We start from the raw sequence: 26,352 nt of genomic DNA, 5'->3' as shown, positions 1-26,352 counted from the left end.
ATTTCCTATGGGCTTGCTTCGCAAGATGAAAATGTCTTGCGAGTTCCTGCGGGGTTTTTTTCCTTTCCCCCTTTTCCCAAGCCGCTAAGCCGCTTAACAGCTGATCCACTAAGCCGCTTATCAGCTGATCCGCTAAGCCGCTTATCAGCTGATCCGCTAAGCCCGCTAAGCCGCTAACAGCGCTAATCCGCTAATCCGCTAATGGGCTTGCTTCGCAAGACGAAAAAAACCGCAAGACGAAGAGACTCGCGGAATGGATTCTTTTCGTCTTGCGAGGCACCACTGTATTTGGGTTGCCTTGAATGAAGGGCAAAGTGTCGCACTTCCTTTTGCACATTCAGAAGCTAGCTGAATGTGGAGCGAGTCTTACTTCAATGCTGGTGGCAAGACAGCATCCTCCATTGCACATGAATGGGGGCTAGCTAGCAGAAGAGGTACCGGACAGGCCACACACAACTGTGTCCACCCCAACAGCTCACTCCCACCGTTGCCCCACAGACATAGAAGGAGACATTTTGGCAAGCCTACCTCCACCCTGGAAAAAAAAACCTGGAGCCATTTCCCTCTGCCTTCTGTGTGACCCTGGCAGCTCTTTTGACATATGAAGGTTCTGACTAGGGATGGAAGAATCTGCCAGTTTTGGTCCTCTCAGTTTCCCATCTTAAATTCAGTTCCCCACATTTCTGCAGCAATTCATGGTTTTCGTTTATTTAAAAAAAAAATCCTCACAAAATTCTTCAAAATTTCAGTGCAAACTTCTCCACACATTATTGTGTACATTTTTGACTTAATTACATATTTTTGCAAGCAGCTTCTCTTAACATAATGCATTTCCGTATGTTATTTTCCCTAATGTATTCCTCTTTATGCCCGCTTTTACCTAATATTTCCATTTTTGGAAGCATCGTTTGGTCAGAGAACCACCCCACAAAATTTGGTTTAAGTGTGAATTTCAAACCATGACTGTGTTTCAGTTCTCATATTCTTTCAGAAAGTGCAAATTTGATAGATTTGGCTTTAATTTTTATTTTTTTTAAAATGCAAGCCAAATCAAATTTCTCCCCCATTCCACAACTGTGTCTCAAAAGAATTTTGACCATTCTTGTAAGCTTCCCAAGTGCCCTCATAGACAACTTAGAGGAAGTGAGTCAGAGGGAGTTTTGGTGGTGTTAAAACCTAACCGCAGTCAATGTTGGTACAAATGACTTTCCAATAATAGTCTCAGTTCAGTGTCTTAATGACATAATCTCTAACCGCGAGAAAATGTTCTCTCGCTAGCAGCTTCCCTAAACAGACCAAAGTAGACAGCACTTGTGAAATAATACACGTATGTACCAATATTTATCGGCCTAGTTGAGACGTAAGTCACCAAACCACATCTAGGAGATTGGGTGCAACTCGCAAACTTGGTCACTTTCATCTCCCTCCCTCCCTCAGGCACCAATTTCCTCCAACTTCTCTTTTTGGATCCAACTAGGGTACATTTGTATCTGCTCACAACTAGACATGGTTCACTTAAATGCAACCAAAGTTAGGAACAGAAGCACCAATGGCCACCGGTTTTGATGGCATTAAAAGAGGATTTGACAAAATTCATGTAGGATGAGGCTATCAATGGCTATACAGTGGTGCCTCGCAAGACGAAATTAATTCGTTCCGCGAGTTTTTCCGTAGAGCGAGTTTTTTCGTCTTGTGGGGAGAAGCAGGGCAGCTGCCGCAGCCGGTCCTTGGACTCACCCGCACCTTGTGTACACCGCGCGACGCGGCTGCTGGAGGGCGGCGGGGCTCAGGAGCGTGACTCCGGCTGCAGCGCTGGCTGCTGGCGGCAACAGCTCCTGAGGGGAGCGCGCGAGGGCGGTGGGCAGCGGCGCGAGGCAGCCGGAAGGTCGGCCATCAGCCGGAAGGTGGGAGGGAGCCGGAGGAGCCGTCAGCAGGAAGGTGGGAGGGAGCCAGAGGAGCGGGGAAGAGAGCGTGCGTGCGTGCAGTGACCGTCGCCATGACAGGAGAGGCAGGGCTGTTTCGTCTAGCAAAGCAAGCCCATAGGAAAATCCGTCTTGCGAAGCACCTCAGAAAACGAAAAACCCTTTCGTCAAGCGAGTTTTTCGTCTTCCGAGGCATTCGTCTTGCGGGGTACCACTGTACCTACAAAAAGGAAAGCAGGGGGAGGAAGAGCTCACAAACTTGAGGGTCCTTTCAAACTTTCAGCTATGTTTTGGGCAGCTGCTAGAAGATTACATCTGCATTGGGCCTCATTTCCAAGCTTCCATTCATGGTGCCTCCCAACTGCCTGCATTTTGCAGGAGCAATTCCAACACAAACCAGATGTTTAGGTTTGCATAAGTGAAGTGGAATAAAGCATTCTGTCATGATGCACACGCATACACACAAATCCTGGACTTTCTGCAGTTTGGAAATTGATGGGGAAATGCGCTGAAAAGCGTGGGATGGAGGAATGACTAACAAGAAGACGTGAAAACACTCTGCAAGCATACTGTATAAAAAGGAATGCAAAATGAATTATCATTGTTGTATAACGGGGTGGGGAGCCTCCAGCCCAAGGGCAAATGCAGCCCTCAAGGCCTCTCCATCTGACCCTCATGACTCCCCCCAGGCTACATCCTCTCTTGCCAAGTCACATCCCTCACTGACCCTCATCACACCCCAATTGTTCTTCCCAGGCTGGAATGTCTACTTGAACTGGAGGAAAACTCAGTCGGTAGAACATGAGACTTAATCTTAGGGTTGTGGGTTCAAGCTCCACCTTGCGCAAAAGATTTCTGCATTGCAAGGTGCTGGACTAGATGACCCTTGTAATCCCTTCCTACTCTTACGATTTTATGATCTAAGAACTCCGATGACGCCTCTTGCTTGCCTGGTTTGAGGATAGAGAGGGATGTGTGAGTGTATGTAAAAACTAACCTCCTGTACAAAGGTAAAATCTGCATTCAAACACAGATTGGTTTCAAATCATAAAATTATTATTATTATTTAGAAGACATCTGAAGGCAGCCCTGTATATGGAAGTTTTTTTAAATGTTTAGTGTTTTATTATGTTTTTATATATGTTGGAAGCTGGGGCAATCCAGTCAGATGGGTGGGGTACTAACAATACTAATACAAATACAGTGGTACCTCGGGTTAAGTACTTCATTCATTCCGGAGGTCCGTTCTTAACCTGAAACTGTTCTTAACCTGAAGCACCATTTTAGCTAATGGGGCCTCCCGCTGCCGCTGCACCACGATTTCTGTTCTTATCCTGAAGCAAAGTTCTTAACCCGAGGTACTATTTCTGGGTTAGCGGAGTCTGTAGCCTGAAGCGTATGTAACCTGAAGCGTATGTAACCCGAGGTGCCACTGTACTACTAATAATAATATTCATTGCTCCGCCCACTATTGCACTTTACATCACAGGCCCTCAGAAAGTTGCCCAGAAGAGACCTGTCTCTTGGGCTGAAAAGGGTTCCCTTCCCCTGTCATATAACCTTCCTTCAAGCAAATCCCTATTTGCAAATGGTAGTGGTCGAAACTGGGGTCTTCTCCATGCAAAGCAGATGCCCTGCCCCTGAGCTGTTTCCCTTCCTTCACCAGCAATGGCAGGAAGGCTGTGCCTCTTTAGTGAGATGCTAACTTCAGTGCTCTTTACCTCGTCTCTTTCCCCACCCCCCAAGAACAGGGACAGACAATTCACAGGAAGAAATCCAGACTGAACTAGCTTCCATATGACAGTTTCAACAATAGATTTCCACACAAAAAGGAGGAAGAACTGATGGAGAGACACACACAAAAGAAAGATAAATATATTTAACAGCCTAAAATAGTCTAATAATGAAGTGCTTATAAAAAAAGAAGGGGGGGGAGCACCTACCAACCACCATGAGGGTGAACTCAAAACCTTTCTTGACAGACTTCCTGTGGACTTGGTTGGGGAGATTGGCAAAGCCTACATATCCTGCCGAGTCAGAAAACTGAGGAGACGGAGAAAAACAATAAAAGTTGTGAACTGGACATGGAAGTTGGTTGTAACAAAAGCACAGGGGTTTTATGACGAAAGCACACAAAATGAAGCAATAAAGAATCAACACAAATCCGCAGGACCGAGAAAAAGGGGTTGGGTGTTTTGACAGGAGTGGGACAGCAAGAACAATAACTCGTGTTTCCTCTTTTCCTGGGTCTCATGTAAATGTTGCATGGGAGGAAATGTTTGTGCCATCCCCAAATTTGGAGAACGTGCCCTCTACACATGGAGTGCAGACATCCTGTCCTCACGCAGACTTAGCCACACTTCCTCTTTTGCCACTTCTCGTGTGTGTCGGAAGTGGCACAAAGTTCTCTTAATAACCAAATTACTGCTTAATAACCCAACTCATGTTTGAGAATTGTGTGGTTTATACCCAACTGCTGACTATGCAGCAGAGCAAAGGATGGCTGCTGGAAGGCTAACCTTCTGCTCAAATCAATGTCATATAGGACTGTACAGCAGGGGTGGGTAACCCTTTCTGGCTAGTGGGCCAGATCACTATATCTCCACCCCAGGCAGGCCAAATTTGACAGCTGAACCACCTGGCAATCACACAATGTCACAGTAATGTCAGGTGGTGCTGCGCTTCGAAGCCCCTTTGAAGTCAGGGCTTCAAAGAGCAGCACGGGGGCTGTTTTGAAAGCCCTTAACATGCAGCCCCACGCTCACAAGTCAGAACCCACATACATGCAATGTTGCTAGCACAGTGTTCTGGTAAGGTCTGCCACAAAGCCATTCTACTTACCTTCACTTTCTCACCAGATTGAGACATGTTCTCACACTCCAAATTTCAGAGCCTGGATTGGGGTGGGAGGAAGAGAATAGGAACAAAGTCTGTGTTAAATCGGAAAGCTAAGAATTCATCACATCATTTTTACAGCTATGGTACAGGGAACCAAATAGATGCAGTCCCTCAGCCACCTCTGGCTATGGAAATACGTGTTAGGGGAAAGGACTGTTCTGTCCATTATTTGGTATCATTTATTTTATTATCTGTAGAGTGATGGCAACAGGTTCGTTTTAAGCTTCTTGAGTCCCATCGATAAGTTAATTGAACCAGCTACCAGTGGCTGACTTGCAGCTGTTTTATGCAGAGTTGGATTTTATTCCTAGAAAGTTGCGGGATTGGTTTTAGTGCTGATTTGTCATTCTGTGCTTTGTTTTTAATGTTGCTTATTCTGTTGTACGTCTCCTAGAGTGTATTTTATTGGGTGACTCACAAATAATAAATACTGTAAAAAAATTTACTATAACCAAGTCGGAAGCAGCAAACAAAGAAAACATCATTTTGCAAATGAGACAAGTGTGGCTCTTCAAGCAGTAGCTTCTGACTCTCAGCTAAGTTGCAATCTGATTGAAGGGGAAAAGAGCTCACGTGTGCTTCTTGCTCAAAGCTCAGACCACATGGCTCTCAGAAGCAACTCTTGAGTTCCTATACCAATAATTTAGGAATTTTCACCACTGTAACTAAGCTAGGACTAGCAGGTTCTTATGTTTCTGGATTCCCAATAGACTTGTCGTGCAGTTGGGTATAAAAAAATATGAAACCAACTGCTCCTTTATTCAGAACATATACAGAAACAAAGGAGGAGAGACTCAAGAAATTTAATCACTGGCCTTCTTGACAAACACATTTCGTGGCCTGAAAAGAAGGAAGTGACCTACAGACAGACACCTGTGACTTCTGGATGCAGATGCTTTCCTGTTGCTTACTAATGTTCAGTGTTGCTGGCAGGATGCAACACCAAGTTATAATAGAATGCAAGAGGACTGCTAAATGCTTGCACTAGAAAAATGGTTAGAAAATTAGTTGGAGGGAGGGGAATCTTCAGCTTTTCCCCAATGCTCCCCAGCAAATATACAGATCACAAATACATAGATCAACCATTCACACTGCTGGTTCACAGCGCTTGCCTGTTTGTTAAAGTTCCCCACCACGCTTTTAGTATATTATTATTACCCACGGTTCCCCAGCAGGTCCCAGGGCAGGTCACAACAATCTGAAACGCAGTATTAAAAAGTTAAAACAAGTTACAGCCACAGGAATAGGGTGGGTCCTGAAAACACACAACTCAGGTGTCTGGAAACCAAGACTGATGAGGAACAGTTAAGAGAGTTGGGTATGTTTAGCCTGGAAAAGAGGAGGCTGAGAGGAGATAGAATAGCCATCTTCAAACATCTAAAGGGCTGTCACATGAAGGATGGAGCAAGCTTGTTTTCTGCTGCTCCAGTGACTAGGACCTGAACCAATGGATTCAATTTACAAGAAAGGAGATTCCGACTAAACATCAGGAAAGAGCTGTTCGGCAGTGGAACTGACTCCCTTGGAAGGTGGTGAACTCTCCCTCACTAGAGGCTTTTAAGCATATGATCATCTGTCATGGATGCTTTAGTTTGACTAGATGCCCCTTGCGATCTCTTCCAACTCTACAATACTATGAAAGGCCATGGTAAAGATGTGTATCTTCAGTAGAGGTAGTCTGCACACAAAAGAAAAGGAAACGGTGGATTATGACAAACACTGGCTATGACAGCAAAGCCCCAAACTCTGCAATCAGTCTTAAGTGGTGTTGACTGGTGCCCATTGGGACTGGTACGGCAAAATGCAGGAAGCCAAAACAGCAGGTGGAGCCAGAACCAACAAGAGAGAGAGCCAATTAATTATCATTTTGGTCCCATCCTCCTCCTTGCTGAATTCCAGAAGGATAAAACTAAGACTAAGGAGGAGGCAGCTTACAGCCAATACCACCCCCAGGATTGGTTGTAAGTAGGAAGGTGGGGAGTTGGAGACTGGCTAAGGGCAGATTGAGCGTGATAGGGCAGTGCCCCTTCATCCTAACGGACCAACTCCAGCTGCTCTAAACAGTGCAAGAGGTGCTGCAGAGATGTGCATCACACCCAAATGTACATTTACTCAGAAGTTAATTCACACTGCGTTCGTTCAGTGGCACTTAACATTCATTAAGCATGCATAGAACTGCCACCCTCATTAGGTTAGGTCAGAAATAGGGAACCTGGTGGCAGGACTGGGATGCAGCTCCTATCATCCCTGACTACTGGCCACACTGGCTGGGGGTGATGGGAGCTGGGAGTTCAATGGAAGATGTTGGCTAGCCCTGCTTTAGATGATATGTGTGTGCACTGCAGCCGGCATCTGTTGGAAGAAGCATTTTCTCTTGGACAACAGAGATGAGAGTAGATGGGATCACGTTTGCCATCTGATGTTTTGATAAAACAGTATTTTTTAAAAAAAATCAGCTGCCTAATTAACTAGTCATTAAAAAATAATAATCGCCAAACATGTTTTTAAACAATAGTCTCAACGCAACTCCATTACACGTTCTGTTAAGGACCTCCCCATCCCAAAAAAGGCAATGCAGCTGTACAAACAGAGCTTTCAGTAGTGCTTGGACTAATGCCCAGGCATCTTTCCTAGAGGTCAGCTGATAGCCGAAGCTGATTTGACTACGCACCAACGTCCAATAAACTTGTAGCATTCTCAGCCCTCTTTGGAAGCAAAATATCCAAAACTCATCCTCATATCTTTGTAGGTATATTTGCAGCCAACCTATGCTACGAGCATCACAGCTGCAGCCTTAAATAAGCTTCATACAGGAGGCCCAAAAAAAAAATTAATCCTAAGAGACTAAATGGGGAGGGGGGTGTTCCCTCACTGGGCGGTGCTTTCTATCTAGTGCACCAACATAGTAAGAACAGACCTCTTAGTCTCTCCTCTGTCAGTCTGCTTGGTTTCCACATTCGTGGAGGAACAGGCTTGTCATCCTGCACTGACAGCATGGAAACAAAATGGGCTTGCAGAGGAAGGAAGAAGCAATCCGTCCTGCAGGGATGTGGGAAGCAGAGCCCTCTTCTGACAAACACTCCCACCCCCTAACTGCTTTGCTATTAGTTAAAACTACACATGGCAGTGTGGAAACAAACACAGTCTTGCTTAAGGAACATCTCAACTAAGCAAAAAGCAGACCTGTTTCACAAAACTGATCAGCAATCAATGCAGAAGCAAATTTCCATATTCGAGGTACCACTGTACTTGACCACATGTGGTTTAACAATTTCTAGAGACACACAAAACGGAACAATTTTTTTAAAAAATGAAGTACTGGGCATATTTTGATATTGTATAACTTGGTAAGGCACCATTCATCAAAGCTGATTGCAGAAGGACACATACTGTACCAATAACATTTCCGATCTCACGGGAGCGCAGGCTTTTGAAAATTACACTCAAAGAGTACAGAGATCCACGTCAGTTGGACATGACAATCAAACACTAGCGTCCAAAGTATGTTGTCATCCCAAAAGTCCATTACGAGATGAGGCCCCCTCTGGAAGAGGCAGGAAGGAACCCAGGTCATTTCCTTTGTAACTTCGGGATGCAAAAAGTAAACTTAGTAGCTGGCATCGGAGGACTTCACTCTCCAGTCACAACAAAATGAAAACATTATGTAAAGTTTTCAGGTTTGCAGTACACCCAAAAATTAGCCAATGATTTATCATCATGGCTATAAGAGCATGCGTGTATATAAAAATAATTCTTTATTTATATCCTGCTGCTCTTGGTATCCAGAGTGATTTTCTTTTTCTTTTTCCATAGTAAGTTGATTTTGTAATTGGCATTAAAACTTCTTAAAGACTAGAATACTTATTGTGCCATCACAGTTTAGCGCCCTTAAAAATGAATCCATAAAAAATAGGGTAACATTCCCAAGTTTGCAGAAATGTCTATCATTGTGAGAGTAGCCATCGTGTGATGGTGTCTCTTTTAGCTTTTGTAATTCTGAAGTGATTACAAACCAGCTCAGACATCCATCCCTTATTCTTTCAAATCCTGCATGTCTGGCATGTGGAGCAGTGATTATGTCTGTAGATGGTTTTAACTGAGTAAGCAGCCTGATGCATTTTTAATACCGAAACCAAAGACATTTTACAGCCTTCCAAGGGAAGAATAGTTGGATGAAAGCCACAAAAGAGCTTTTCCATCTCTCCATTTAAGTTTATTTTTTAAAAAAGGAAAGGGATATATGCAAGAATGAACAAAAAAAATCCAACTCTTGAGCAGTGTGTTGAAGATCAAGTTTTGCTGCCAGGATCTATACCCAATAGCTTAGACCAGACGCTCTGGGTGGGGATGGAAGCAGGAAGTACTGGATCCATGTGGCATTCCTTAAATGCTTTCAGAATTGCAAAGCCAAGCACAAATCTGCAGCTTATGAGCACAGAGAAAGAAACAGGGGTTAAGATGGAGAAATCCTAAGTATTTAGCTGTATAACTAGACATCAAAAGCCATTCAGTGATAAATGGATGTGCATGTCTGACACCCAGCTCACTCAGAGATGCAATTATGTTTTCTAGTTTTAGGGAAACAATATATATATTGCTTGCGTGTCATACTTACAGCTTCTCCCGTGTGCGGCTTCGTTGCAATTTTGTGGCAGCCTGCACAAATGTCCTTAACCCTCACCACTGCTGTTATTCCTCACTTCCCAATACAACAGCGCAAGCGTGCATGGCTTTAAAAACCCACACAAGGATTAGAAAGACAGCTCTATGAATGGCTGCCTAATAGGGCAGGACATAATCAGAAGCCACCTTCCTTCTTGCCAAAGCAGCAAGCAATGAATGGATTTCCCATCTGCAACCTGCAACACCTATGCTTTTAAGTATTTTAGCATTGGAAAATGCTCCCCACGCCAACAGAAAATTAAATTAAGTTTCGATGCAGCTAAATGCAGCTTGCCTTACTTTTTTAACATTTCCAAACACACAGGTCTTCCTTTCCTCAAGCTGCCAGTTCCAGCTGGGGATTTACACTGCAAAAAAAATATATGCCCAGGCAGCTCTCAGAGCCAGCACTGCACATATTTCCCGGTTTCCACTTCAGAAGTGAGTTAACAGGGCATTCCTAAGAAGAGGGAGGAAGATACTAGGGGTGCTAATTCTTTAGATTAAAACAAGCATTTAGCATTCCAATGAACTACTGCTTGATGCAAACATGGGGGAGGGGGGGAGTAGCTTCAGGTTCCCATGATTACTTTTAAAGCTGTATAATAGGTCAAAATTAACCGCATTCCCCATCATCCCTCCTTGGAACTATATTGCCTGCTTATTTTTATTTTTGCACCCAGCAAAGACACTGGAGCCCTCCCAGGGACAGGGTCGGCTTTCAAATATGTGTGATAAGCAAAAATGCACAATGTGTAACTTTACACAGAGAGAGATATGGACTATCATCTAATGTGGAATTTTGCTTGATAGCAGATTGGGGCACCATCAGGAAATCCCGAGAGTAGATTTTAAATGTATGCAACAGGCAAAATATCACCAGGTGATGCTTTCCACCACTAACTATCCCACCCATCCTGCATATCTGTTCCAGCAGAAAACCGTTTGTTGGTTTTTACTATTTTTTGACTGATACAGGAGCCCTGCCAGAAAAAACACAGGAAGCTGCCTTATATCAGGTCAAACTCTTTCTCCACCAAGCCCAATAGCTGCAGCACTGTGTCTCAAAAAGTAGTTCAGAGTTCAAGGTTCTTGTGTTAATTTGCAAGGGCCTTAACGACTTTAGTACAGGATAGCTTAAAGACCACCTGACTCCTTATATTGCTGCCCCATCACTGAGGTCTTCAGGGGGGTCAGTTAGTGCCCCCCCCCCCATGGCTTGGATGCGCAGCTCATACTTAGGGCTCTTTGAACTTTTGGCAAGGAGCTGTATGAAATAAATCATTTTACCTCATGCCTGGAAGGGAAGCTTCTTCCATGTTTGATCTTGCCATGACAGCAGCATAGCGCCATCACACTCCTATACATCATACACTCCATAGACTGACAGGAGATTTTTGTGCCCCCAGCGGGGGCCGGTTTCACCAACCTCTGACTGTTGGCCCAATTCTGTAGAATTCCCTCCCAGCTTAGACCAGACAAGCCTCCTCCCTGTTGAACTTCCAGCACTTAGTGAAAACCTTTTTTACTTATTTCAGCAAGCATTTCAAGTACGTTCTCTGGTTTTATGGTTAGTTTTAACCAATTTTATCTTTTTATCCTTACTTTACATCACTTAAGAGACTATGATGCTAAGAAGTATATACATAGTTAAAAAACTGAAATGTTTATTATGGTCAAGCCCCATTAAATTAAGTACAAAATACAAAGCAATACAAAAACACAACAGACCTAATTGTTTGTTTTTCAACGTGACAAAATCTTCCCAAAAAGAATAAACACCCCTTATCCTTGGGAGGGGGGAGCATTATCAGGGAGAATGAATCACACTAGGATCTTCTGCATGCAAAGTCTATGCTCTACCCACAAAACAACAGGCCCTTCTACCTCACCCCGCCAAGAGACACTGCCACTACTCATTCCTGGGAACAAAATCATTCAGGTTGTGTTTAATAACATTGACCTGGGGAGCTTCTGCATGCAAAACAGCAGTCATTTTCTTGGTTTTACTGTTTTATCTCTTGGCAAACCACTTTGAGGTCCCCTTCCAACCTAGCAGTGTATAAATTTTATGAAGATAAAAATAAAGCAAATAAAATGAATGAATCATGAACCAAGTCACAGCCCACCCACCCCCTGCAAAAAAAACCCACAACCAACCAGTTGCCCCTCATTCAAATAGGGATGTCTTCCACGGGTGGGGAGAGACAGTAAATTAAGCTGTCTGTCTTCTAGCTCAGTTGCTCAAGTATGAGACTCTTAGCTGTCAGTTCGAAACCCATGTTGGGCAAAAGATTCCTGCACTGCGGAGGGTTGGACTAGATAACCCTCAGGGTCCCTTCCAGATCTACAATTCTATGATTTTTATACATGCCAACTGGAATAAAATATTTGGGGGGCCCAGGTAAGCCCTGCCCTGCCTAAATGATCACATGACACAGCACCCAACCACCATTTGAATAGCAATGCCCATCAACTGGGCGGGCAGCCCCCTCAAATATTTTACTGGGGGGGGGGTGGATGGGCCCAAAGCGGTTGGCTCCTATGAACTGAGTTAACAGTCTGCCCTTTCCCCCCCCAAAACAGCCACTCCTTGGTCCAGTTCGGGAGCTGAAGGAAGCATTCAAAGGAGGGGGGGAGGGAAGTTAAGTTAGCTTGTGTCAGGGTGGATTTGATTTAAATCAAATCAATTTAAATCACTAGTCAGTAAGACTTGATTTAAATCTTTTTTTTTTTTTTTTACAGAAAAACTCATTCTTGCATATTTACAACTAGATGAAGGTTTCATTTTTGGAATGATAATTTTTTAGAGTAGTTTTTACAGTTATAACAAAAATTTCTGATCTGGTTATACTTTAGAAATACATAGACAGATAATTATGAAATTATTGTGAGGTTTAATAAGTTAACTGTTTATATTTGGACAGCTTTTCTTCCGTACTTTATTGGAAGGAGAAAAATAACAATTTAAACAATTTATTTAACTAAAACAGTAACATTATAGCATATGTATCCATGTTTGTTAACTGATGTGGTTAAACAATTTAAAAAAACCCTGAGTTTTAGCACACATCAAAAACTTAAAACAAATCCTTATTTCCTGATGAATAGCCTTTGGACTATAATGTAACTTAAACAGAAAACTGTCTTTAGAAAGATTTTTCCTCCAAAAGCATTTTATTTCAAAAATTCCGATTTAAATCTTTTTTAAAAAAACCGATTTTAATTTTTAAAAATCCGATTTTTTTTTATTTTTAAAAAACAATCATTGATTTTTCTCCACCCTGGCCTTCATGCAAAGTGTTCTTGCAGTGGCCCACAGCCCTTTCTCTGCTCACCCCCCCCCGCACCCCCATAACTGGGCACCCTTTTATTCCCGGATGGATGCCAACCACAGCAGCCCTTCCTCCTCAGCGGGTGCACCAGGGGTGCCAACTAAAAACAAAATATTAGGGGGGGTCACTTGGAGAACGCACAGAGACGCCATTTGAATGGCAGCGCTCATTCACTGGGGGGGGCGCTCAAATATTTTATTGGGGGGCAGGCAAAGGGACCTCGGCCCTTAGGAAAAGGGGGGCACCTCCTGCAACGCCCCAGTGGAGGAAGCTGAGGGACGCCGACCCCTCACTCTTCTCCCCCCCCCCCACACACTCCAGGGGCGGCTGTCAAGTCAGTCAGCCGGTCTTCCTTCCCCTCAGTCCCCTTCCCTAGACTGGGCTGTGGGGAAGGAGGGAGGGAGGCCTCCGACTCGGGAAGCCGGAGCAGCCGCCGCCGCCGCTACGCCCCTTACCTCGTCCAAAAAAACCTCCTCAGGCACCGCAGTCGGCAGCCAGGCCCGGAGTAAGAGACGGCGCTGGGGGAGGGGAGGAGGCGGGGGAGACTTCCGCGTCCTGAAGCTCCGCCCGCATCCCACAAGCCTCGGCGGTCCGCTCTAGCCCTGCGCTCTCTGTGTCTGCCTGGCTGCCGTCGCCTGGGGAAGAGACGGAGGGAGCAGTCGAGGAGGAAGTCCTAGAGTGTCTCTCCCGCTCTCTTTTTTTGTTACCTTCCCCCTCCCAACTCTCAGATTCCGCTGAAGTGATTCTTTTCTTGCCCTTGACAGGGATGGGGAGCAGAGCTGTCAACTTTCCCCTTTTCTTGCGAGGAATCCTATTCGGAATAAGGGAAGTTCCCTTAAAAAAAGGGAAACGTTGACAGCTATGATGGGGAGGGAAGAGGCATCTGCTGGGGGTTTAATCCTCTTTCTTTCTTTCTTTCTTTTTAATAAATATTTTATTAGATTTTTACACAAAAAGTAAGACAAAACAAAACAAAAGAAACAAGTTACAAAAACACAAAACAACAACAAAAAACATCAACAAGAAAAAGCAATAATAAAAACAATTTCATCTTCATAATATTTCTTTCATTTACTTAATTCTCCGACTTCCCCACACCTCCCTTCACTGTATTCCAAATCATATATTTAATCAGCAAATCCCTACCCTCTATCTTAATTTATCTGTCTTAATTTTGATATCTTGATATAACTTAATCTCCTTAATATCTTAAAATATTAAATCTTTTAATTTTACAACTTTTTTACTAATAACCTTTTAGATTCAATCTGATGTCGTTCTAACATTCATTAATCTTATAATATTTCTGTAAATAATCTTTAAATTTCTTCCAGTCTTCTTCCGCCATCTCTTCTCCCTGATCCCTGATTCTGCTGGTCATTTCTGCCAGTTCCATGTAGTCCATCACCTTCAGGTTTAATCGTCTTTCCTCGTCCACGTCCTCGTTTCAAATCCTGGAAATGTGTGTGTGTGTGTGTGTGTGTGTGTGTGTGTACAACAATTGCAACAATATATTATGTGTTCTCTCTCTATATATATATATACAGTGTGTATATGCATATAATATATTGTTGCAATTATTATTATATTTTATTCTTAAAATAAATTTCACTGGCTTTTGTGTGACAAGCATATAGCAATAACATCTCTAATCTCTCTGCCCCCACTCCTCATTAGGTATCAGGTTATATATACATTAAGGTAACTGGTTTTTTTCTTTTGTTTTATGCTTAAATCAATCTGTACAGATTCTCCAAACGTCAAGCATGTGAAGTCCTGGGGACAGCAGCACAGAAATCGTCTTATCTGTCATAGACGGCAATAATAATAATGTCTGCAGTTCAGACCGTGCTGTTCGCACTAGCAACGATGCTCTGAAGAGTTTGTGTTTTAAGACCATTATCATTTGTGTAACGAATAAATGGCCATATTGCAAAAGAAAATCAATAAATAGCATCAATATATAATGTTATATATACAGGGGTACCTTGGTTTTCGAACATAATCCGTTCCGGAAGTCTGTTTCAAAACCAAGGCGTGCTTTCCCATAGAAAGTAACTCAAAATGGATTAATCCGTTCCAGACTTTTAAAAACAACCCCAAAAACAGCAATCTAACATGACTTTTACTATCTAACAAGATCACTGTTCCATAACATGAAAGCAATAAACAATGTACTGCAGTCACACAGTCAATCAGTAGCTGAACTGGCTACCACACAGTCACACAAAAAAAGAGCCACAAAAACAAAAACGCAAAATTAATAGCAAAAACAGACAGACCTCAGCTTAACACTCAAAACTGAAGTGTGACACTCAAAACAGAGCACGTTTGGCTTCCGAAAAAAGTTCTCAAACACTTCCAGGTTTGCAGTGTTTGGGTTCCAAGTTGTTTGAGTACCAAGGCATTTGAGAACCAAGGTACCACTGTATATATAATGTTGGAAGCCGCCCAGAGTGGCTGGGGAAACCCAGTCAGATGGGTGTGGTATAAATAATAAATTATTAGTAGTAGTAGTAGTAAAATCATCATTATGGAATGGGACGCCTCTATTCTCATTGGAGAAATGTTGGAGGGTATGTTAACTGTTAAAACACTCTGAGAATTGTAGTGCAGGTGGAGAGCAAGAAGCTCCCTCAGCCCTAGAGCAAGCACATGGGGCAGCTATTCTACATGCTACTGAGCTTTATGCCAGGGCCCCCATCAGAGCAGTTCAACTCTGTCCTGGAGGACCACCCCCTGGTCTTCGAGTCCAAGCTGTCTGGCTCCATGGAGTTCCTGGGGAAGTGTGATGCCCTGGAGAGGAAGACATCAAGAACATCGGCTGTGTGTTCAACATGGAGGTGGAGGTGATGTCGCTGACAGACCACGAGACCTACAGCCCACAGCACCAGCTGGTCCAGAAGAAGATAGAGGTACTCAGCAGTAAGGTCTGGGTTAGTTTGCACAAACTCCCTTGCTCCTGGCCATCCCTGGGGATGCTTAGTGTAAAGTTGCCTGCAGGACACTCCTACATTGGAAGTTTTTAAGCAAACGTTGGGTGGCCATTTGCCAGGTATGCTTTAGTGATGAAGCAATGATTCTTCAACATCAACTTAGTTGGACTGAACATGTTGTGCGGATGCCTGATTATCTTCTTCCAAAGCAACTACAGTGGTACCTCGGGTTACAGATGCTTCAGGTTACAGACACTTCAGGTTGCAGACTCCGCTAACCCAGAGATAGTACCTTGGGTTAAGAACTTTCCTTCAGGATGAGAACAGAAATCGTGCTCCGGCGGTGTGGCAGCAGCAGGAGGCCCCATTAGCTAAAGTGGTTCTTCAGGTTAAGAACAGTTTCTGGTTAAGAATGGACCTCCAGAACGAATTAAGTTCTTAACCCGAGGTACCACTGTACTCTATTCCGAACTTAAAAATGGAAAGCGTAATTCTGGTGGTCAACAAAAGAGGTTTAAAGACTGTCTCAGGGCAAATTTTTAAAAATGTAATATAAACACCAACAATTGGGAAACCCTTGCCTGCGAGAACGTCAACTGAAGAACAGCCTTTTCCGAAGGTGTCATGGGACACTCGAACTCAGGACGCAAGGGAGAAACGTGCTAAGAGGAAGGCACGCTTGGCAAATCCACATCGTGATCAACTCCCACTCGGAAACCAATGTCCCCACTGTGGAAGGACGTGTGGATCCAGAAGTGGTCTCCACAGTCACTTATGGACTCATTGTTAAAACCGTGTTTATGGAAGACAATCTTACTCGGCTATGAGGGATTGCCAAGGAAGAGTTGTGATTCCTGGATTGCAGGGGGTTGGACTAGTTGGCATTTGAGGGTCCCTTCCACCTCTGATTTTAAAGCCTCAGCGCCTAGGGCTTGCCGATCGAAAGGTCGGCGGTTCGAATCCCCGCGGCGGGGTGCGCTCCCGCTGTTTGGTCCCAGCGCCTGCCAACCTAGCAGTTCAAAAGCACTCTCGGGTGCAAGTAGATAAATAGGGACCGCTTACTAGCGGGAAGGTAAACGGCGTTTCCGTGTGCGGCTCTGGCTCGCCAGAGCAGCGATGTCACGCTGGCCACGTGACCCGGAAGTGTCTTCGGACAGCGCTGGCCCCCGGCCTCTTTGAGTGAGATGGGTGCACAACCCTAGAGTCTGTCAAGACTGGCCCGTACGGGCAGGGGTACCTTTACCTTTAACTTCCACCTCTACATTTCTCCGATTCTATGAACTCTTTCTTACTGTGCATGTTGAAAAGGAGGCAGGACAACTACGTGACAAATGTCACTTCTAGTTTAGCCCTAACAGCTCATTTATTTTGAAAGAGCAGAAACTTCCCTAATTATAAACAAACTCACCCGGAGACACAGATTTTTTTAGTAACATGTCAAACTTGCACAAAGAATGGCTGTTGCTTTTCATAGACGAAAATCACCTTTCCAGGATGCTAATTAAAAAACATCTCAAGAAAATGGCACTAATGAGGCCGAGAGAGAGAAAAAAAGATCTCTGGATACCCATAACCTTGAGATCATAAATAGCTTAATCGCCTCTGCCGGGAACAGCCCTGCTCTGCAGTGTAATCAAAATAATTAAGGAAAATCAGGGTAGCTTCACCTTTGCACATGGATTCCTTTGCTGGAAGCAATATTTTTCTCTTCCTTATATAACAACAGTGGAAAGATAACACAGTTCACTCCTAAAAAAAAATAGATGATGCAGATACATCAGAGTGTGAGAGAGAATGTGGGATTTTCATGTTTGTTTGTTTTTAAATGTAGTTTGCTTATATTGACACACAGTTACAGAACTCATATTGACCTTGCTGTTGCAAAAATCAGATTGTACTGTCACCAATATTGTTGATGTGCCTAAAACTAGAATTGGGGACCTGGAGAAATCCAAGACATTATCCACAACAGTGTTCTTCAGTGTTGGTTCTCCAGATTTTGGACTACAAATTTCATCATCCAGCTTGGTCAGTGTCCAGGAATGATGGGAGTTGTAGTCCATCAACATCTGGGGAGCCAAGGTTGAAGAACCCTAGTCCAGTGTCTTAAGATATGATGAAATTATTATTGTTGCACACCATCCCAATGGCCATGTGTCCAACTTTATATAGGAAAGTCTTATGTTTAAAGGGTCATCTGGTTCAAGTCCAGTTTAAATATAACAAAGACAAAGAAGGATGAGACTTAAAGTTGCCCATCAGCAAACTGAACAAGCAGACAAATCCAGTGGCGTAGCGTGGGTTGTCAGCACCCGGGGCAAGGCAAGTAATTTGCGCCCCCCCCCCGCTGCACTGTCCTTCCCCCAGATAGTCCCTCTCTCTCTCTCCGCACCGCACCGCACGCCTGGCACCCTCCCCTCCACAGTGGGCGGCGACCCAGCGGCTCGGATCGGATTCGCACAGCCAGCACTGCAGTGAGAGAGAGAGAGTGAGCCAGGTAGGGGCAGAGAGCTGCGAGTGTGAGCGTGCCCCCCCAGATGTTGCGCCCGGTGCGGCCGGGCCCCCCTGCATCCCCCACGCTACGCCACTGGACAAATCACTTGGTCAGTCTTCCCTACTTTAGTCGTATGTATTGCATTATATTTACCGTATATTACAGGGACTGTTCCTAAATTTGCATTTGGAGATATAAGTTAGCATATGCAAATTGTATGCAAATCAGTGTCCTCTTTGTGATGCAGAGGTGCACAAGTGGCCATTGTTGTAAACCTGGGACGGTGTGATGGTCTGGGATTCGGACTTGGAGACTGAACCTGAGGAATCCCAGCCTGCACAGGAGTCCCTGCCTCCAGAACCAACTGAGCCGGGGCTGGGGCCTGAGCCTGAAGGGTCCTCACCTGTGCTGGATCCTCAGGTGCAGGCACCAGCTGAGTCTGCTCTGGCTCCTGGGGTGATGGAGGACCCATTGCCTGCAGGTGCTCCACTCTCAGCCCTGTCAGGGGAAGCTGAGGTTGCCTCTGGGTCCGGTAACCCTCCAGCCTCTCATGAGCTGCAGAGGCTCAGGGCAGAGAGGCGGAGGGAACTAAGTTCCCGCAGGAGGAGTGCTCGCCTCCAGGCCAGGAGAGGCGAGTCACCTGTGGACTGGGGTCACCCTATGCTTCGGGGCAGATAAAAGCCAACCAGCCCCAGTCCCAAGTTGTGGGAGCAACATTGTTGGTAGTCAGTTCCTGTCTACACCCTGTCCTGCTGGAGCTCCTGACCTCACCAAACTCTCTGCCTTGGACCCAGCTTCAGCTTTGTTGGACTGCCTCCATACTGCACCCTCGACCTCGGACTGGACTCGGACCTCGCCTCACGGTGATCCCACGGGACCAGCACAGATGGGGAACCAATGGCCATTCAGACATTGTTGGACAACACTTCCCATCAGGCCTATCAAGCTGCCAGAATCTCCATTGCCCCAAAATGGAAAACCTTACAGGACTTGTGGCTCTCAGTTCGGTACTAAAGATGTGGTGTTTAGCATTAGCTTAAAAAGTACATATTGCCATAGGTTCAGAGGACCCTGAAAAATATGTGTTTGGTGGGACCTTATCTCATATACAATAAATACATACAAGACTCCACAATACAATGTGAAACTTGGCTTTCCAAATGGTCTTAAATACTATTAACTACCTGATTATTATTATTATTATTATTATTATTATTTATTATCTGGCTTACAGCAGAGTATAAAAACATAATAAAATGTCAAATGTTAAACACTGCTCTTTTGCAGTTGTATTTCTATTATTCTTATTGTGTTTTATGTGCTCGATTTATTTCAATAAATATCTATTTTTAAGTGCAAAATTGAGGAACTTGAGCAGCTCTTGTTGCTATTACAGTTCTTCAGAATCACATTATCCATTCATGTGAACCTGAAAGAAGAAGTGAAAGTAAGGGAAGAGGAATGCTGACAAAGAGTCTGGCAGAAAAAAAAAAGAAACTCATGAAACCTTAATGCTGTCTGGGGGAAAAATGAAGAAAGGTTAGGAGCCCTGGTTTTCTAAACTTCTCCTACTTATACAGATTCCTGGCCTCTGGCAGTGGAGACAAAACATAGCCATTGTGGCTAGTAGCTCTTGATAGCTTTATCTTCCATTACAGTAATCCAATACCCCCCCCAAAAAAAACCCACATTTTAAAGGGGTACCACTGTAGATGTTAAACAACATAGGGGACAGGATTGTGAATTTATGGTATTAAAAGTCAGGAGATTTCAGCAGAAAATGATGAGATATGCACTAACTGTGAGCAAAAAATTGTGGCCACTCCAAATATTTTGGAGGAACAAGCAGTACTGAGAGCAGGATAATGAGCACAAATCATGGAGAGGGTTGTTGGTTTGGGGTTTTGTTGTAGTAGTTATCATGTATTTTGTGCTTTTATATTGCACTTTTATGTTGTGAGATCTGCGGATGAAGGGCAGTGCCCCTTTTCCTCCATTTTTCAAAGTTTTTTAGTATTATTATTATTATTATTTTCCAGAGTTTCAATACATACATACATATTCTACATATTTTCCTTCATTTATTCCCTTTAGACTTCCCACCCCACCCCACCCCAGCTTCCTATTTTTCCTTTTTATGCTGCATATCCTCAAACAAAAAATTACCACCCGTTGTTATTCTATTCATTATTCCGGTTTGTAATTACTTTTGCTTATATATCAATTCCTACTCGTAGACTTATTTGGTTGTTTTACCTCTTTAGGGTAGTGTACAAATTTAATAAATACTACTACTATGCTACTCATAATGAAGCCACAATCAAAAGGACATCTGGAGGGGCCTGTAAGGATATGACGTACCCATTTGTGCTGCAAAGACAATGAGAACTCTGGCTTACTTTATAATTGCCCTAAAGATTAAAGAACTAATGTATGTGATGCTGTGAAGACAAGGAAAATGCTGGCTTGCTTTATAGTAATCCTAAAAATTACAGACCTAGGGTGAATCTACACACAGGGGTAGGGGGTGGAGGGACTATAAATAAGTCAGAAATTACATCATTATAACAAAAGAAAAAAACCCTATGTAAAATTCTGTATAAAAGTTTTATGCTCTACAGCGCCATCTGGTGTTGCAAGTTTATAATGCATTCAAACCGTGGTTTTTTGACTAATGTAGCTGAGTTCCTAATGGACGTGAAACACTTTGAACTCTTAAAACAGGAATAGTAGGACTGTATTTATTATTATTATTATTATTATTATTATTATTATTATTATTATTACTACAGTGGTACCTCGGGTTAAGTACTTAATTCGTTCCAGAGGTCCGTTCTTGACCTGAAACTGTTCTTAACCTGAAGCACCACTTTAGCTAATGGGTCCTTCTGCTGCCGCCACACTGCCAGAGCACGATTTCTGTTCTCATCCTGAAGCAAAGTTCTTAACCTGAGGTAATATTTCTGGGTTAGCGGAGTCTGTAACCTGAAGCATATGTAACCCGAGGTACCACTGTATTATTATTATTATTATTATTATTATTATTATTATTAATTGAGTTTATATACCACACTATACCCGAAGGTCTCAGGCCGGTTCACAGAAAATATCACAACATATATAATCAATATAAAAACAATGACCCAATAACACCCTCCCCCGAGAAAAGATCCACATTTTAAAAGGGTATAGGATGTCAAACAGATAAACCAAAGGCCTGGTTAAAAAGGAACATTTTTGCCTGACGCCTAAAGGTATGTAATGAACTTCCCTGTGGAATACTCTCCCCAGGCAGGGAGCCACTGCAGAGAAGGCCCTGTTCTCATGTTGCCACCCTCCGCACCTCTTGAGGAGAAGGCACAAAGGAGGACAGCCTCAGCAGGTGATCTCAGACTGTAACCCTCCAGGCAGCAGGAGAAACACCCCTGAATTCATTGGTTCATCCTTCATGCATGTTGCTTTTCTTCAGATCTCCTCCGTCTCTTTCCTTCAGCCTTCCTGGCTGCGGTACCCTGGCACCACATTTTCCTTGTGCTGCTCTCTGAAGTTTCATTCCCAGCCAACTTGACGCTCCCAGCATACATTCTGCCACTGGAAGCTTTGTTCTCCGAGCTGCGGGAACACCGGTGACATCACACACTTGTGCCTGCCGGAGACTTTCCTGCCGCTAGCCCAGAGCAGAACATCCCTCCCTCATCCCGAAAATACTAAGCTCAGGTGGAGAGTGCCAGCTGGACCGGAGCCCAAAACAGATGTGACGGGAAACAGATCAGAATGCACGGGGGAGAATCCCAGGTTGGTAGAAGTAGTTTTTAACAATCTTGCGTGGGCCACCCCCCAAAAAGAATTTCTTTTAGAACGGAGCGTTCTTAGAGTGACCACAGAACTTTTACTGTCATTGGAAAAGAAGAGAAGGAATGGAACGGAATGTCCTAGAGGAGGGCATGACTGGCAGACCAGCTGAAATCCTGAAGAGGTGGGCTGCAGCATTTTGCTGTAGGTCTCACATCTAGGTGATTTTTAAGAAGTCTGGGTTTGGAAAGTGGCTGCAGACATTTAAAGAAACTTGAAAGGACATTTATGACACCCACCCCTTGCAAAAGAATCCCTGTGCATTGCAGTTTGCCCCATGCAGAGCTATAATTCCCAGCACCCATAGTTCCCACTACAGTTCCCAGTATTATTGAATACATATTGTTTTATATGTATGTTTTATACACAGCCAGCGTGGGTTTCACCATGTGTGTTGGTGATTATATATATATATATATATATATATATATATATATGGGATCACCCCTCTCACCGGTCATCGCTAACCTGTACATGGAACACTTTGAAACCAATGCTTTAGACAAGTCAGAACACAAACCCAAACTTTGGCTCAGATATGTTGACGACACCTTTGTAATTTGGCCACACGGGAAGGAAAAACTGGATAGCTTCCTCACACATCTCAACAGCCTACACCCCAAAATACAATTCACTATGGAAATAGAAGCCAACAACCAACTTCCCTTCCTTGACGTCCTAATCTACAAAAAACCTGATGGCTCCCTAGGACACACTATCTACCGGAAAAAAACACACACCAACCGCTACTTACATGCACAATCACACCACCACCCTGCACAAATAAACTCCGTAGCCAAGACTCTCATCTCCAGAACCAAACGCCTGGCTGACGAAGACCACTTGACAACTGAGTTACAGAATCTCTCAAATGTGTTAATTGCCAATGGATACCAGCAAAACAGGGTTACGAAGCTAATCCAAAAAGAAACACCCCCCAAAAACCAAGACACAGAAGAAAACAATGGCATAGCCCTCCTTCCTTATATCAAGGGCACTACAGATAAAATTAGCAAAATCCTCCATAAACACAATATCAAAACAGCCTTTTGCACCAACCAAAAAATAGCCAATATCCTCAGAAACCCCAAGGATAAAATTCAGTTGGAAAACCAAGGGGTCTATGAAATACCCTGCAAAGTCTGCCCAGCCACGTACATTGGACAAACAAACAGACGAATAAATGCACGGATCGCAGAACACAAGAATGCCGTCAAAAAAGAAGAAAAAACTTCCTCTCTTTTCCAACACATGAAAGAAACAGGACACGAAATTAATTTTGCAGATTCCAAATTGCTCTTCAACATGGAACATCACCACAAGAGAATAATCATGGAAGCCATCGAGATAGAGAAACACCCTCACAACATGAACAAGCGTGACGACACATCCCGCTTGCCAGACATCTGGAAATTAGCCCTCCCCACAAAATCTGACACCAGATCCAGAGGCACACAGAACGCCATCACCAATCAACCACACCAGACCCAAACCCAGACCCTCTCCACAGATAAATTACAGACACCATCCAGTAGCCAAACCAGGGTGGCACCTCCGGATGCTGCACCCCCCTGCAATCCCTACACAGATCTGGCTGGCACAGGCCACAAAACCACAGCTCGCCCCTATACACGAAGCCAAGCCAGAGCACAACCAAGTGCAGTACAGCCATCTTCTCAGAAAAACTCTTCACAAAGTTCAAGAGTTCAAGACACGAAGGCTTTAGCAACTAATCCACACCTAATGACCCACCTAAGTAGGATTCAGGAAATCACTCAAGAAATCACTCAAGATATCCCTCAAGTAATTAAGGAACAAAAGAAGAAAAGGCACACTAGCCTGGGAACCTCCTCTCTGCCCAGAACATTGGAGGCTATACACCACACCTCCTCAACAGTATTTATAGGAACTCAAACACTGAGATCCTGCTCTGTTCCAGTAACAAGAAGCCGAAAGCACCAGCCTGAAGATGACGAGTGAGACCTCGTCGAAACGTCGCCTAGACACCCCAACTTTTACACGGGAAGACACCCGAGGACACCAAAACCTGCATTCCTGTACCCGTGAAAATCTACGAAAGCAAATATCTCACCTCTACGGGGAGGAAACCTTCCAGCTGACAAGAACCTACGAGAAACTAGAAATCCGAAGAGCCACCATCTTATGTGATCTCTTGTTCCTACGCAACTGCCGAGACAACAACTTAATTCCCACATGCTTCCAACTCAAATTCCACTCTAAAACCCCAGCTACCGAAAGGATCCTGAAACGAACTGAACTATCTCTAATCAGAAACGAACTACACAAGAAAAGATACCTACTAAACCAAACCAACAAAGATCTACTCACTCTTCACCTCAAACTCTGTAACAAAATCCACCCTGCACTCTGGGACAAATGCAAACAACTAGCCGTCTGGAGAGCTGAAACGGAGACCTCACACAAGACAGACACACACACCAACAAACTCCACAAACTAGAGAAACGCCAGAAGCCCAGCCACCCTCCACAACAACCCATGAAACAAACAGTACATAACATATCAGACAGGATCCTCACCTCAACTGAAACCAAAGTACTCTCCAAAGGTTTCAACTTTGCAGTCGCCCCGAGACGCATCCCCACGGAAAACATCATATGCGGAGTCGAAGCTAGCCTAACCAAAATCAATCCAGATGAAGCCAATAAAATCAGACTTGAAGTCACCAACATCCTCTGCTCCAGCAAACCACCCAGAAGCAATTTACACAAAGAAGAACAGAAAGCACTCACCAACCTGAGGAAAGACAACAACATAATCATTCTCCCAGCAGACAAAGGTAATGCCACTGTTGTGATGAACACATCGGACTACCAAGCAAAACTATCAAATCTACTCCAAGACCCTACCTACCAACCTATAAAAACAGATCCCACCACCTATCTGGAAAAAACCACCAAATCCAAAATAAAAACCTCTCCTATCAGTGAAGAAATCCAGCTAAGAATCATCCCCAGAGAAAAATCATCCAGATGCCCCAAACTCTACGGCCTCCCCAAGATACACAAAGAAGGAACACCACTCAGACCAATAGTCAGCTCCATAGGCTCACCTCTACAAAATCTCGCTAAATTTCTCGCCAAGCAACTTCAGCCCTATGCAGAATCCATCTCTTCACACGTTCCAAACTCCTTCCAGTTCATAGAAACAATAAAGAAGCAAAACCTACAACCCAATGACCTACTTGTGAGCTTCGATGTTGTATCTCTCTTCACACAAGTGCCCATTAATGAAGCCTTGACAGCCATTCAAAACAAATACAATCCCCCCGAATACATCTTGGACCTGACCAACCACTGCCTAACCAACACGTACTTCATCCACAATGGACAAAGATACAAACAGATAGAAGGAGCACCTATGGGATCACCCCTCTCACCGGTCATCGCTAACCTGTACATGGAACACTTTGAAACCAATGCTTTAGACAAGTCAGAACACAAACCCAAACTTTGGCTCAGATATGTTGACGACACCTTTGTAATTTGGCCACACGGGAAGGAAAAACTGGATAGCTTCCTCACACATCTCAACAGCCTACACCCCAAAATACAATTCACTATGGAAATAGAAGCCAACAACCAACTTCCCTTCCTTGACGTCCTAATCTACAAAAAACCTGATGGCTCCCTAGGACACACTATCTACCGGAAAAAAACACACACCAACCGCTACTTACATGCACAATCACACCACCACCCTGCACAAATAAACTCCGTAGCCAAGACTCTCATCTCCAGAACCAAACGCCTGGCTGACGAAGACCACTTGACAACTGAGTTACAGAATCTCTCAAATGTGTTAATTGCCAATGGATACCAGCAAAACAGGGTTACGAAGCTAATCCAAAAAGAAACACCCCCCAAAAACCAAGACACAGAAGAAAACAATGGCATAGCCCTCCTTCCTTATATCAAGGGCACTACAGATAAAATTAGCAAAATCCTCCATAAACACAATATCAAAACAGCCTTTTGCACCAACCAAAAAATAGCCAATATCCTCAGAAACCCCAAGGATAAAATTCAGTTGGAAAACCAAGGGGTCTATGAAATACCCTGCAAAGTCTGCCCAGCCACGTACATTGGACAAACAAACAGACGAATAAATGCACGGATCGCAGAACACAAGAATGCCGTCAAAAAAGAAGAAAAAACTTCCTCTCTTTTCCAACACATGAAAGAAACAGGACACGAAATTAATTTTGCAGATT

At 43.9% G+C, this 26,352-nt stretch overlaps 2 protein-coding genes across 2 annotated transcripts in view; one reads left to right on the top strand and one right to left on the bottom strand.

The window, feature by feature from the left end:
- LOC310666847 (septin-2) overlaps window positions 1–13,403 on the bottom strand; it is a 63,750-nt gene extending 50,347 nt beyond the window's left edge. Inside the window, exons 1-3 of the mRNA XM_083418350.1 lie at window positions 13,273–13,403; window positions 4,764–4,815; window positions 3,866–3,965 (exon numbers count right to left, since the gene is read on the bottom strand). Of these exons, the coding sequence (XP_083274476.1) occupies window positions 3,866–3,965; window positions 4,764–4,790 (127 nt within the window). The 5' untranslated portion in view covers window positions 4,791–4,815; window positions 13,273–13,403. The remainder of the gene's footprint in view (window positions 1–3,865; window positions 3,966–4,763; window positions 4,816–13,272) is intronic.
- The window catches only part of HIRA (histone cell cycle regulator), a 378,609-nt gene that overhangs the window by 186,237 nt on the left and 166,020 nt on the right, over window positions 1–26,352 (top strand). The gene's annotated exons all lie outside the window — the stretch shown is intronic.

The sequence above is a fragment of the Podarcis tiliguerta genome (assembly GCF_965153285.1).
Source record: "Podarcis tiliguerta genome assembly, chromosome: 16".
In the NCBI taxonomy this organism is placed as follows: domain Eukaryota; kingdom Metazoa; phylum Chordata; class Lepidosauria; order Squamata; family Lacertidae; genus Podarcis; species Podarcis tiliguerta.
This window is presented reverse-complemented; position numbering and strand designations above follow the sequence as displayed.